Source organism: Gadus morhua, chromosome 12 (genome assembly GCF_902167405.1).
Source record: "Gadus morhua chromosome 12, gadMor3.0, whole genome shotgun sequence".
NCBI lineage: Eukaryota > Metazoa > Chordata > Actinopteri > Gadiformes > Gadidae > Gadus > Gadus morhua.
The window spans coordinates 13,489,694-13,500,968 of NC_044059.1; the positions used below are offsets into that span (position 1 = coordinate 13,489,694).

Sequence of the window (11,275 nt, forward strand, 5' to 3'; positions counted from 1 at the left end):
GATCTGAGACTGTGGGGGGTCTGAGACTGTGGGGGGGGGGTCTGAGACTATGGGGGGGGGGGGCAGCGGGGGTCTGAGACTGTAGGGGGGGGGCAGCGGGGGACAGTATGACGGTGGACGCACGTCCGAGTGTGCGTCCACCGTCAGCCAACGCACACATCCCCCCCCGACGACCGACGGCACGCAGCGCTCCACCCGCTCCGCCCCTCGTCCTCCCGTCCCCGGCACTCGCCCGCGTACAGCCCATAGGTCGGGAGCCCAGGTCAAAGGTCACCGCCCCTAGCTGCCCCCCGAGGAGGGCCGGTCGTCGGGGGGGCTCCCGTCCGAGCCCTCGCCCTCGCCCTCCGAGATGGCCTGCATGGGCGCCGCGAAGTAGCGGCAGCGGGCGGCGTAGCGGCTGCTGGTGGCGGGCGGCGGGACCCGGGGCCGCGCCCCCCCCCGGGCCCCCGGGGGCCCCGAGGGCGAGGCCTTGGGGGAGAAGCCCTCGGCGTTGGCTCGGGGCAGCGGGCTGAGCGGCGCCTCGGGGAACAGCACCCCCTGGAGCTGCTGCTCGAAGGGGGAGAGGGGGGAGGCGTGGGGGGAGAGGGGGGAGGCGTGGGGGGAGAGCGGCTCGTCGTCCCCCAGCGGGTCCCCGGGGGCCCGGGGCCCGGCCGGGCTGCGGAGGATCTCGGAGGCGGACATGCGGTAGCTGGAGTCGGCGCGGCTGCCCTTGCGCAGCAGCAGCAGCTTGAACTCCTCGTTGGAGGTGGACGACTTCTTCACGCTGCGGTAGATGGGGCTGGGGGCCTTCTGCAGGGGGGGGGCGGGGGAGGGCGGCGGGGGCAGGGCGGGGGGCGGCGTCGGGGTGCCGGGGGGCGTCGCTGCGGGGGCGGAGGCGGGCGACGTGGCCCCGGAGGCGGCCCCCAGCCGGCCCCGGGCCCCCAGCTCAGCGGAGTCCCTGCGGCCCAACACCTTCCTCTTGGACCTGGGGAGGGAACGCACAGGACGGGTTAACCAGTGACCAGAGGACGGGTAAACTAATGACCAGAGGACGGGTTAACTAATGACCAGAGGACGGGTTAACTAATGACCAGAGGAGGACGGGTTACCTAATGACCAGAAGAGGACGGGTTAACTAAGGACCAGAGGACGGGTTAACTAATGACCAGAGGAGGACGGGTTAACTAAGGACCAGAGGACGGGTTAACTAAGGACCAGAGGACGGGTTACCTAATGACCAGAGGAGGACGGGTTAACTAATGACCAGATGAGGACGGGTTAACTAGTGACTAGAGGAGGACAGGTTACCTAATGACCAGAGGAGGACGGGTTAACTAATGACCAGAGGAGGACGGGTTAACTAATGACCAGAAGAGGACGGGGTGTGTAATCAGGGTGTGTAGGCAGGGTGTAGGGGTGTGTAGGGGTGTGTAGGCAGGGTGTAGGGAGGTTGTTGGCAGGGTGTAGGCAGGGTGGGCAGTCTACCTGTGTATCATGGCAAACAGGTCCTCGGTGGTCCGGGTTCTGGAGGGCGACTGGAACACGCTGTCGTCCCCCGACCGCGCCTCGTCGCTCGCCGACGACATAACGGGCGACGTCACGCTGTCCTCGCTCGGTGATGATGTCACGTTCCCGCTGGACGAGGACCCTGTGGGAGGAGGAGACGCTGTGTGAGTTGAGAGTCTTCATCGTATTAAGTGCACCTCATCAGAGCCACACCCCTCCTACGCACTTAATGCATGTTGTACGCCTGCCACATAAACATAGTACTAGCATGGTGTAACAGCTCATCATAGATATCTCTGTTGTGTACGAGGAATGGGTTAACCTAGTGATAGTTAGTGCTTGGCACCTGGTTCTATGAACATCCTCACGGTACCGACAGAGATATATTGTTGCTTCTCTTTCTTCAGACAAATGTACTTATTGTAAGAGAGAGAGAGAGAGAGAGAGAGAGAGAGAGAGAGAGAGAGAGAGAGAGAGGGAGAGGGAGAGGGAGAGGGAGAGAGGGGAGAGAGAGGGACAGAGAGAGAGAGAGAGAAGGAGAGAGAGAGAGAGAGAGGGGGAGAGAGAGAGAAAGGGAGAGAGAGAAAGAGAGAGGGAGAGGGAGAGGGAGGGGGAGAGAGAGAGAGAGAGAGAGGAGAGAGAGAGCGAGAGAGAGAGAGAGAGAGGGAGAGGGAGAGGGAGGGGGAGAGAGAGAGAGAGAGAGAGAGGAGAGAGAGAGAGAGAGAGAGAGAGAGAGAGAGAGAGAGAGAGAGAGAGAGAGAGAGAGAGAGAGAGAGAGTGTTCTTGTACCTTTACTGGAGCTGTCGTCTGCGTCGGGGGAGGAGCTCCAAGACGAACCCATCGACTCGTCCTGTAGCCCCGCCTCTGCTCCCGGGCCGGGCGGCGAGCTGTCTGACGGACAGCTCTCTGACGGACTGGTCTCTGACGGACAGCTCTCTGACGGACTGGTCTCTGACGGACAGCTCTCTGATTGACAGCTCTCTGACGGACAGCTGTCCGCGGTGGGCTCCTGGCGCTGGGCCCGCGGCGGGCTGGTCATGCCCAGGTAGGGAGGCTCCTCCTCCTCCTCCTCCTCCTCCTCCTCCTCCTCCTCCTCCTTCAGCTCGGTCTCTGGCGGGGGGGGCGTCTCCTCCACTGGACAGAGGGGGTCCGGGGCGGGCCCTCGGGGCGTCTGTCCCTCGGGGGGACCCGCCATCCCGGGGCAGCGGCCTGCCTCCCCGTCGCGGGCGGCGTCCACCAGGGCGTGTCTGTCGGTGACATCACTGGGCCACGCCCTCTCCCCGGGGGCGGGCTCCTTCGAGGGGAGCGGCGGCGGTTTGTACGACTCCCCGAAGGAGCTCGGGACGAAGGAGGCGTAGATGGGATGACCTCTGACCTCGGAGGGCTTGCTGCCGGTCGGGGGGCTGAAGAGGCTCAGCGGGGGGTCCCGGGGCGCGCGGTGGTTCAGGGTCTTCTCGGCGCGGGGCCCCTCGGGCTCCCGGCTGAAGGAGCGCAGCTGGATGGAGTGCAGCACGGTGGGTGTGATGGACATCAGGCGCATTGGGGGCACCTCCGACTTACAGGACCGCTCGGAGCGGCCCGGCGCCCGCGGCTTGTGGCTCTGCTTCAGGAGCTGCATCTGGCTCCTGAGGGCCAGCGCCGAGGGCCCCGGGCTGGGCTGGAGGCCGCTGAGGTCCAGGTTGGAGGGGGCGATGATGGGCAGCTCCAGGGGGGTCTGAGGGGAGGAGCCCCCGTCCCTGGAGGACCGGAACTGGAGCGAGGAGAGCGAGGACTTCCTCTCCGGGACCTTGGGCTTCCTCTTGGCGCTGGGCGGCGACAGCGGGCTGGGGAAGAAGGCCGAGGGGAGGGCGGAGGTGGGGGTCTCCGCCTGGCTGGAGTAGCCGCTGGAGGGGGAGGCCAGCCCGGCCAGGGGGTCCGGGGACGGCAGCTTGGCCTCCGAGAACTCCCCCGAGGGCAGGGAGGGCGTGGTGGCCCTGGAGTCGCCCTGGGAGCCCTGGGATCCCTGGGAGCCCTGGGAGCCCAGGGAGCCCGAGCTCTCCGGGGACTTGACGCACTCGATGACGGTGGTGCCGGTGGCGGTGCTGGAGTTGGACAGCGAGCGGTACGTGTCGGTGGTCTTGAGGTCGTTGAGCAGCCAGAGGTCGGCATAGTCCGTCTGCACGGCGCCGTCGTCCTTGAAGGACTGCGTCTCGCCGGAGGAGTAGGACCCGGCGTCCTGCAGCCCCTCGCCGTCCTCCTCGGGGGGCTCCACCACCAGGGAGGGGGTCCCGGGGCCCCCCAGGTCCAGCCTCATCTCCTTGGACGACGCCGGCCGCTGCTGGCCGCACGAGACCCTGGGCTCCCTGGGCTCCGAGACGTTCTCCTCGCTGCAGATCTGCCGCAGGGAGGAGCTCCTCTGGGGCGGCGAGGGCTTGGCCCGGGCCTTCCTGAGCGAGAGGCAGCGGCGGTCGCGGGCCGCGCGGCCGCCCAGGTCCGGCGTGCCGCACTCGGAGGCGGAGGCGGAGGCGTAGCCGTAGGGGAAGCTGCGGCTCTCCTTCAGGCCGCAGTCGAAGTGCATGGAGGTGTAGTACCCCTCGGTGTCCACTGAGTAGTGCGACACGGCGTCCGCCTTCTCCGACGGTGGCTTGTCGCTGAAGCTGCTCTCGCAGGTGGCCATGCTGGTGAAGCTGGGGCAGCCCAGGCTGCCCTCCGCCTCCCGCCGCTCCGGGCTGAAGTCCCGGGGCGGCAGCGGCTCAGGGGTGTAGCCCCGCTCCCCGCCGGGGGGGTACCCCCAGTCGCCCTCGCCGGCGGCGTCCTCCAGGATTTCCATGGCGGCGGAGGAGAAGGAGCCGGTGCGGTGGGGGCGGAGCCCCAGGGGGTAGAGGTCCAGCGCCTCGTCGGGGGCGTGGCCGGCGGCGTTCAGCGACAGCTCCGAGTTGCAGTGGGAGGAGCCTGTGAGCTGCGGCGAGGCGGCCGGGGGGAGGTTCTCGGAGGTGTGGGAGGGGCATGTGGAGCTGCTGCCGCTCCAGTTGCCGCTGGAGGACTGGTGGTCCATGTGGGGGTCGTCCTTGGGGTCCATGGCCCCCCCCAGCGCGGCGGAGCCCGAGTGCAGCGGGCTGCTGAAGGTGTCGGAGCTGGACGACATCTCGCCGCTCCCCATGTGGGCGGCGCCGGAGCGGGCACGGTCCAGCCAGCCATGCTGCGGGCTGCCGGCGTGCTGCTGGTACCCCAGACCCCCCCGCTGGCGCCCGGGGCCTGGCCGCTCCTCGTCAGCGCTCCCCTCCTCCTCCTCCTCCTCCTCCTCCTCCTCCTCCTCGTCCTTCAGCGCCAGCTGCCCGCCGTCGCCCGACAGGAAGTCCTCGGCGTCGAAGGGCGTCAGCTCCTCCTCCTCCTCGTCCTCCTCGTCTTCGTCGCGGGGGGTGAGCCGCGAGGCGTCCCGGGGCAGACTGCGGGAGCGCAGCCGGGCGTCGGCCGGGGCGGCGAACATGTGGAGGTCGTGGAGGTCGCGGCGGTGGCGCTCGGGCAGGGCGGAGACGTTGCCCGCGGAGACGGAGAGGGCGTAGGCGGAGCCGGGGCCGCGCTGCGCCCGCAGCCGGCGCCGGGCGGAGGCGTAGGAGGCCTGGAGGTCCTCCGTCTGACAGCCCGAGTCGCGGGTGGTGCTGAGGCGGCAGGACAGGCCCTCGCTGCAGGTGGCGGCGTTGGGGCTCGGGTGGAGGAACAGCGTGCGGTCGGTGGAGCTCGGCGACTCGTCCGAGTCTGGGGACGAGAAACGGGGATCGGTTAGCGGGTCATCGTCATCGGTGATGAAGGAGTCAGCGCTCCTTCATCATCGTCATCGATGATGAAGGAGTCAGCGCTCCTTCATCTGCCAGATCCATCACATGATGACGTCATAGTGTGCACGGGAGGAGGGGGAGGAGGTGGAGGAGGGCGAGGCGGGCGAGGAGGTGGGGGAGGGGGAGGAGGGGGAGGAGGTGGGGGAGGAGGAGGGGGAGGGGGAGGAGGTGGAGGAGGGGGAGGAGGGGGAGGAGGTGGAGGAGGGGGAGTTCTAAGAGGTTGAGGAGCTGGGGAGGAGGTGGAGGAGAGGGAGGAGGAGGAGGAGGGGGAGGAGGTGGAGGAGGGGGAGGAGGTGGAGGAGAGGGAGGAGGAGGAGGAGGGGGAGGAGGTGGAGGAGGGGGAGGAGGGGGAGGAGGGGGAGGAGGTGGAGGAGGGGGAGTTCTAAGAGGTGGAGGAGCTGGGGAGGAGGTGGAGGAGCTGGGGGAGGTGGAGGAAGAAGTGGATGAAGTGGAGGATGTGGAGGGGGTGGAGGAGCTGGGGGAGGTGGAGGAAGAAGTGGATGAAGTGGAGGATGTGGAGGAGGTGGAGGAGATGGAGGAGGTGGAGGAGGAGTCGAACGTACCGAAGCTGTGGTGAACCTGTCGGGGGATGCCGGTCACGGTTCTGCGCCTCCTCAGTTTCCTCCTCCTCTGCAGGAGAGACTGAGAGTGGACCAGGGAGCAGCGGACACTGGCATCTCTGTCAAACCCCACGCCTGGAGAGGGGGGGCGAGAGGGAGAGAGAGAGGGAGGGGGGGGAGAGGGAGGGAGGGAGAGGGAGGGAGGGGGGGGGAGAGAGAGAGAGAGAGAGAGAACATCAACATCTAAGGAATCTTTGTCTGGTCTTGAAGCAGAGTGAGGAGGAGTGAGGCAGGTTCTCACGCCGTCTCCGAGGACTGTCTCCGCTGAGAGAAAGTCTTTTTGATGTATTTGATGTAAAACAGCAGGAGAGCATCGATGTTCACCACGTAATGGAAACACAAGGGATGGAACAGGAAATCAAACAAAAAACAGAACCACAAAATGAGGGATGAAATACAGTTCATGTTGAAGCGTGAACTGAAACGATCAGAGGAGGGACCAACGAATGACTAATGCAATCACAACGAAAAGACAAATCACCGGACATCACAGGATGAATAATGGTTCTGTTTTCCTGGTCTCATTCTTCTGGTTCCACTGGTTCTGGTTTACTGGTTCTGGTTCTCCTGGTCTGGATCTGCTGAGGTCCTGTCCTCGGGTTCTGCTGAAGCTCCTCTCTACTGAACTTCAGGTCATGTGACCACACTGAGCTTTTCGACATAAAGATCCTTCATGAGGTGATTCTCTCCCCCCCTCTCCCCCCCGCCCTCCCTCCCTCCCCCAGTGCTCCCAGTAGGCGTGGGAGCTCTGTGCCTGCCCAGTAAATCAGAGCCTCTCTTTCAGAGGCTCCCAGGAGCTCATTGACATTCAGGCTGCCGCCCCCCCTCAAATCCGCCGTGTGCACCCGGCACAAAGTGCCAGAGGCCAGAGGCCCCACACCGGAGACCTCCAGGGGCCCCACACCGGAGACCTCCAGGAGCCCCACACCGGAGACCTCCGGGAGCCACACACTGGAGACCCCCAGGACTCAGTGGGGACTCCGTCACCCTGGCCCTGTGTTCAGGGGGGCCCTGGGAGGACTACTGCTGCTGGGGGACATTTAGGGGCCGACTGAGAACCAGGAAGGGCCCGGTCTCTCTGGGGGTTTGGGAGACTGAGACGTCAACTCCTCTGTTGCAGAGGAGACGGAGGTGATGGACGGCAGTCAATGAACGCTAATGACTGTAGTATGGTAACGCTAATGACTGTAGTGTGGTAACGGTAACGACTGTAGTGTGGTAACGGTTATGACAGTAGTAAGGGTAATGACAGTAGTAAGGGTAATGACAGTAGTAACGGTTATGACAGTAGTAAGGGTAATGACAGTAGTAACGGTTATGACAGTAGTAAGGGTAATGACAGTAGTACATTAACGGTTATGACAGTAGTATAGTAACGGTAATGACAGTCGTAAGGGTAATGACAGTACTACATTAAGGGTAATGAGTGACAGTAGTAACGGTTATGACAGTAGTAAGGGTAATGACAGTAGTACATTAAGGGTAATGAGTGACAGTAGTAACGGTTATGACAGTAGTAAGGGTAATGACAGTAGTACATTAACGGTTATGACAGTAGTATAGTAACGGTAATGACAGTCGTAAGGGTAATGACAGTACTACATTAAGGGTAATGAGTGACAGTAGTAACGGTTATGACAGTAGTAAGGGTAATGACAGTAGTACATTAACGGTTATGACAGTAGTATAGTAACGGTAATGACAGTCGTAAGGGTAATGACAGTACTACATTAAGGGTAATGAGTGACAGTAGTAACGGTTATGACAGTAGTAAGGGTAATGACAGTAGTAATGAGGTAATTACCGGTCACGTTAATGGGGATGACACATGAGTTGACGACCTGGGAGTCGCTCTTCATCCTCTGGGCGGGGGTGGGCAGGGGCAGGGCGCTGGACCAGTTGGTCTGCCGGTCCAGGGTGGAGGGGGCGTTAGGGACAGGGACCCGGGCCCTTTGGCCCAGAAGGACCAGCTCGCTGTCAGGGTCAAGGCGGACCACCTGGAACACAGCGGGTTAGGGGTTAGGGGCTGGGGTTCAGTGATACCAGGGGGGTTAAGGTTAGGGGCTGGGGTTCAGTGATACCAAGGGGGTTAGGGGTTAGGGGCTGGGGTTCAGTGATACCAGGGGGGTTAGGGGCTGGGGTTCAGTGATACCAGGGGGGTTAGGGGGTTAGGGGCTGGGGTTCAGTGATACCAGGGGGGTTAAGGTTAGGGGCTGGGGTTCAGTGATACCAGGGGGGTTAAGGTTAGGGGCTGGGGTTCAGTGATACCAGGGGGGTTAGGGGTTAGGGGCTGGGGTTCAGTGATACCAGGGGGGTTAGGGGTTAGGGGCTGGGGTTCAGTGAAATCAGGGGGGTTAAGGTTAGGGGCTGGGGTTCAGTGATATCAGGGGGGTTAAGGTTAGGGGCTGGGGTTCAGTGATACCAGGGGGGTTAAGGGTTAGGGGCTGGGGTTCAGTGATACCAGGGGGGTTAGGGGTTAGGGGCTGGGGTTCAGTGATACCAGGGGGTTAGGGGGTGGGGGCTGGGGTTCAGTGATACCAGGGGGGTTAGGGGGTGGGGGCTGGGGTTCAGTGATACCAGGGGGGTTAGGGGTTAGGGGCTGGGGTTCAGTGATACCAGGGGGGTTAGGGGTTAGGGGCTGGGGTTCAGTGATACCAGGGGGTTAGGGGTTAGGGGCTGGGTTCAGTGATACCAGGGGGGTTAAGGTTAGGGGCTGGGGTTCAGTGATACCAGGGGGGTTAAGGGTTAGGGGCTGGGGTTCAGTGCTATCAGGGGGGTTAAGGGTTAGGGGCTGGGGTTCAGTGATACCAGGGGGGTTAAGGTTAGGGGCTGGGGTTCAGTGATACCAGGGGGGTTAGGGGTTAGGGGCTGGGGTTCAGTGATACCAGGGGGGTTAAGGTTAGGGGCTGGGGTTCAGTGAAATCAGGGGGGTTAAGGTTAGGGGCTGGGGTTCAGTGATACCAGGGGGGTTAAGGGTTAGGGGCTGGGGTTCAGTGATACCAGGGGGGTTAAGGTTAGGGGCTGGGGTTCAGTGATACCAGGGGGGTTAGGGGTTAGGGGCTGGGGTTCAGTGATATCAGGGGGGTTAAGGGTTAGGGCTGGGGTTCAGTGATACCAGGGGGGTTAAGGGTTAGGGGCTGGGGTTCAGTGATACCAGGGGGGTTAGGGGTTAGGGGCTGGGGTTCAGTGATACCAGGGGGGTTAAGGTTAGGGGCTGGGGTTCAGTGATACCAGGGGGGTTAAGGGGTGGGGGCTGGGGTTCAGTGATACCAGGGGGGTTAAGGGGTGGGGGCTGGGGTTCAGTGATACCAGGGGGGTTAGGGGTTAGGGGCTGGGGTTCAGTGATATCAGGGGGGTTAAGGGGGGGGGCTGGGGTTCAGTGATACCAGGGGGGTTAAGGGGGGGGGGCTGGGGTTCAGTGATACCAGGGGGGTTAAGGGGTGGGGGCTGGGGTTCAGTGATACCAGGGGGGTTAAGGGGTGAGGGCTGGGGTTCAGTGATATCAGGGGGGTTAGGGGTTAGGGGCTGGGGTTCAGTGATATCAGGGGGGTTAGGGGTTAGGGGCTGGGGTTCAGTGATACCAGGGGGGTTAAGGGGGGGGGGCTGGGGTTCAGTGATATCAGGGGGGTTAAGGGGTGGGGGCTGGGGTTCTCTATTATCGGGGGGGTTAAGGGTTAGGGGGGCTGGGGTAAACGGGTTAAGACTGCTGACCGGCAGACGTGGTGGACGGGTTGAACCCCGGTGAGAGCTCACTGCCTGAGACGGACCGGGCTACATGTAGCATGGAGCGCTAGCGCTATTCTGCTCACTTCAATGTTTACGTTCTAAATAGCTGTGGACTAAGATGAATATACATTAAATATATATATATATATATATGCATGAAGTATATTAAGCTACATTATGTATATGTAGCAACATGTGTCTCAGGAAGTGGGTTTCAGTCACAAACTTAACAGATTATTGGAATGGAAATAACACATGTCATTAGCATGGTTAGAATGCTTAGCATGGTTAGCAGTTAGCGGTGGGGAAGGAAATGAGCAACCTAGCGGGAAGCTCCTGCAAACCACAGGAGCCAATCAGATGGAAGAAAACACACCACAAAATAACCCCAAACAACATACAACAACATCTCCAAAGAAGTCCCACACATGGACCCTGACCAGGTCCCTGTAGGCCCCCTGAGGACCCCCTACCGGTCTGAGACCCTCTACCAGTCTGAGACCCTCTACCGCTCTGAGACCCTCTACCGGTCTGAGGACCCCCTACCGGTCTGAGACCCTCTACCGGTCTGAGACCCTCTACCGGTCTGAGACCATCTACCGGTCTGAGACCCTCTACCGGTCTGAGGAGCCACAAAGCTAACTCTCAACATGTCACTAGCGCTGTAAACAAGCCCTTGTGTTGAAGCTCTGAGCCCATTGTCTGAGGACTTTGGGGCCCCTGTCAAAGGGGCCCCTAAGGAGCACCCAGTCACAGGGGCCCCTCCAGAGCTCCAGGTCTAGAGCTCCAGGTCTAGAGCTCCAGGTCTAGAGCTCCAGGTCTAGAGCTCCAGGTCTAGAGCTCCAGGTTTAGAGCTCCAGGTTTAGAGCTCCAGGTCTAGAGCTCCAGGTCTAGAGCTCCAGGTCCAGGTCCAGAAGGAGGTCCCCCCAGGGCAGCACTGAGGAGAAGCGGTCCAAGTCTCCACTCACCCTCAGGTCGTGGACCATGTCCCGGCAGGAGGAGAGCCCGGCTCACTGTAGTCCATGACCCCCAGACAGAGACCCAAACCAGGCGCTCCTTCAGTCCTACCGCGGTGGAGACTGGGTCTCCCCGGGCTGACCAGTACACCACCCCCTGGGAAACTGGGAGGACCTCCCCTCAGGCGGGGGAACTGGTTCACACCCCCTAGCCCCCCTAGCACCCCCGCCTTTGTGCTCCAGTTCCCAGTGAAACCCGGACTCGACCCCCGCCACAAAGAAACCCGTTTCCTAGGAAACCATCGACTCCCGACCAGTGAGGAGAAAGACAAGTGATTTGTTTTTAGAACTGAGAGCAAGAGAGAGAGAAGGAGAGAGAGAGAGAGAGAGAGAGAGAGAGAGAGAGAGAGAGAGAGAGAGAGAGAGAGAGAGAGAGACAGAGACAGAGACATAGGGACAGAGGGGGAGGGGGAGAGAGAGAGAGTGAGAGAGACATAGGGACAGAGGGGGAGGGGGAGAGAGAGACAGAGAGGGGGAGGGGGAGGAGGAGAAAGAGCTGAGGAATGAGATGAAACGAGGACCAAAGAAAAAGGAAAAGTTCACAAACACAAAGGAGCAACGAGAGAGAGAGAGAGAGAGAGAGAGAGAGAGAGAGAGAGAGAGAGAGAGAGAG

The 11,275-nt window shown here is 61.9% G+C and overlaps 1 protein-coding gene across 1 annotated transcript; it reads right to left on the reverse strand.

Moving 5' to 3' along the window:
* Positions 1-10,993, reverse strand: LOC115555332 (Nance-Horan syndrome protein). Its single transcript, XM_030372143.1, has 6 exons — positions 10,615-10,993; positions 7,725-7,917; positions 5,864-5,995; positions 2,275-5,220; positions 1,465-1,627; positions 1-964 (listed from the first exon to the last, which is right to left on the reverse strand). Exons 1-6 carry the CDS (start codon positions 10,630-10,632, stop codon positions 280-282), a joined length of 4,137 nt encoding a protein of 1,378 aa, XP_030228003.1. The 5' UTR covers positions 10,633-10,993; the 3' UTR covers positions 1-279.
* Between the last annotated feature and the right edge of the window lie 282 nt (positions 10,994-11,275).

Coding starts and splice junctions, on each gene's coding strand:
- LOC115555332 (XM_030372143.1), bottom strand. Junction 5,221..5,863: donor ACAGGTTCACCACAGCTTCG/GTACGTTCGACT, acceptor TCTCGTCCCCAG/ACTCGGACGAGTCGCCGAGC. Junction 965..1,464: donor CTGTTTGCCATGATACACAG/GTAGACTGCCCA, acceptor TTCCCTCCCCAG/GTCCAAGAGGAAGGTGTTGG.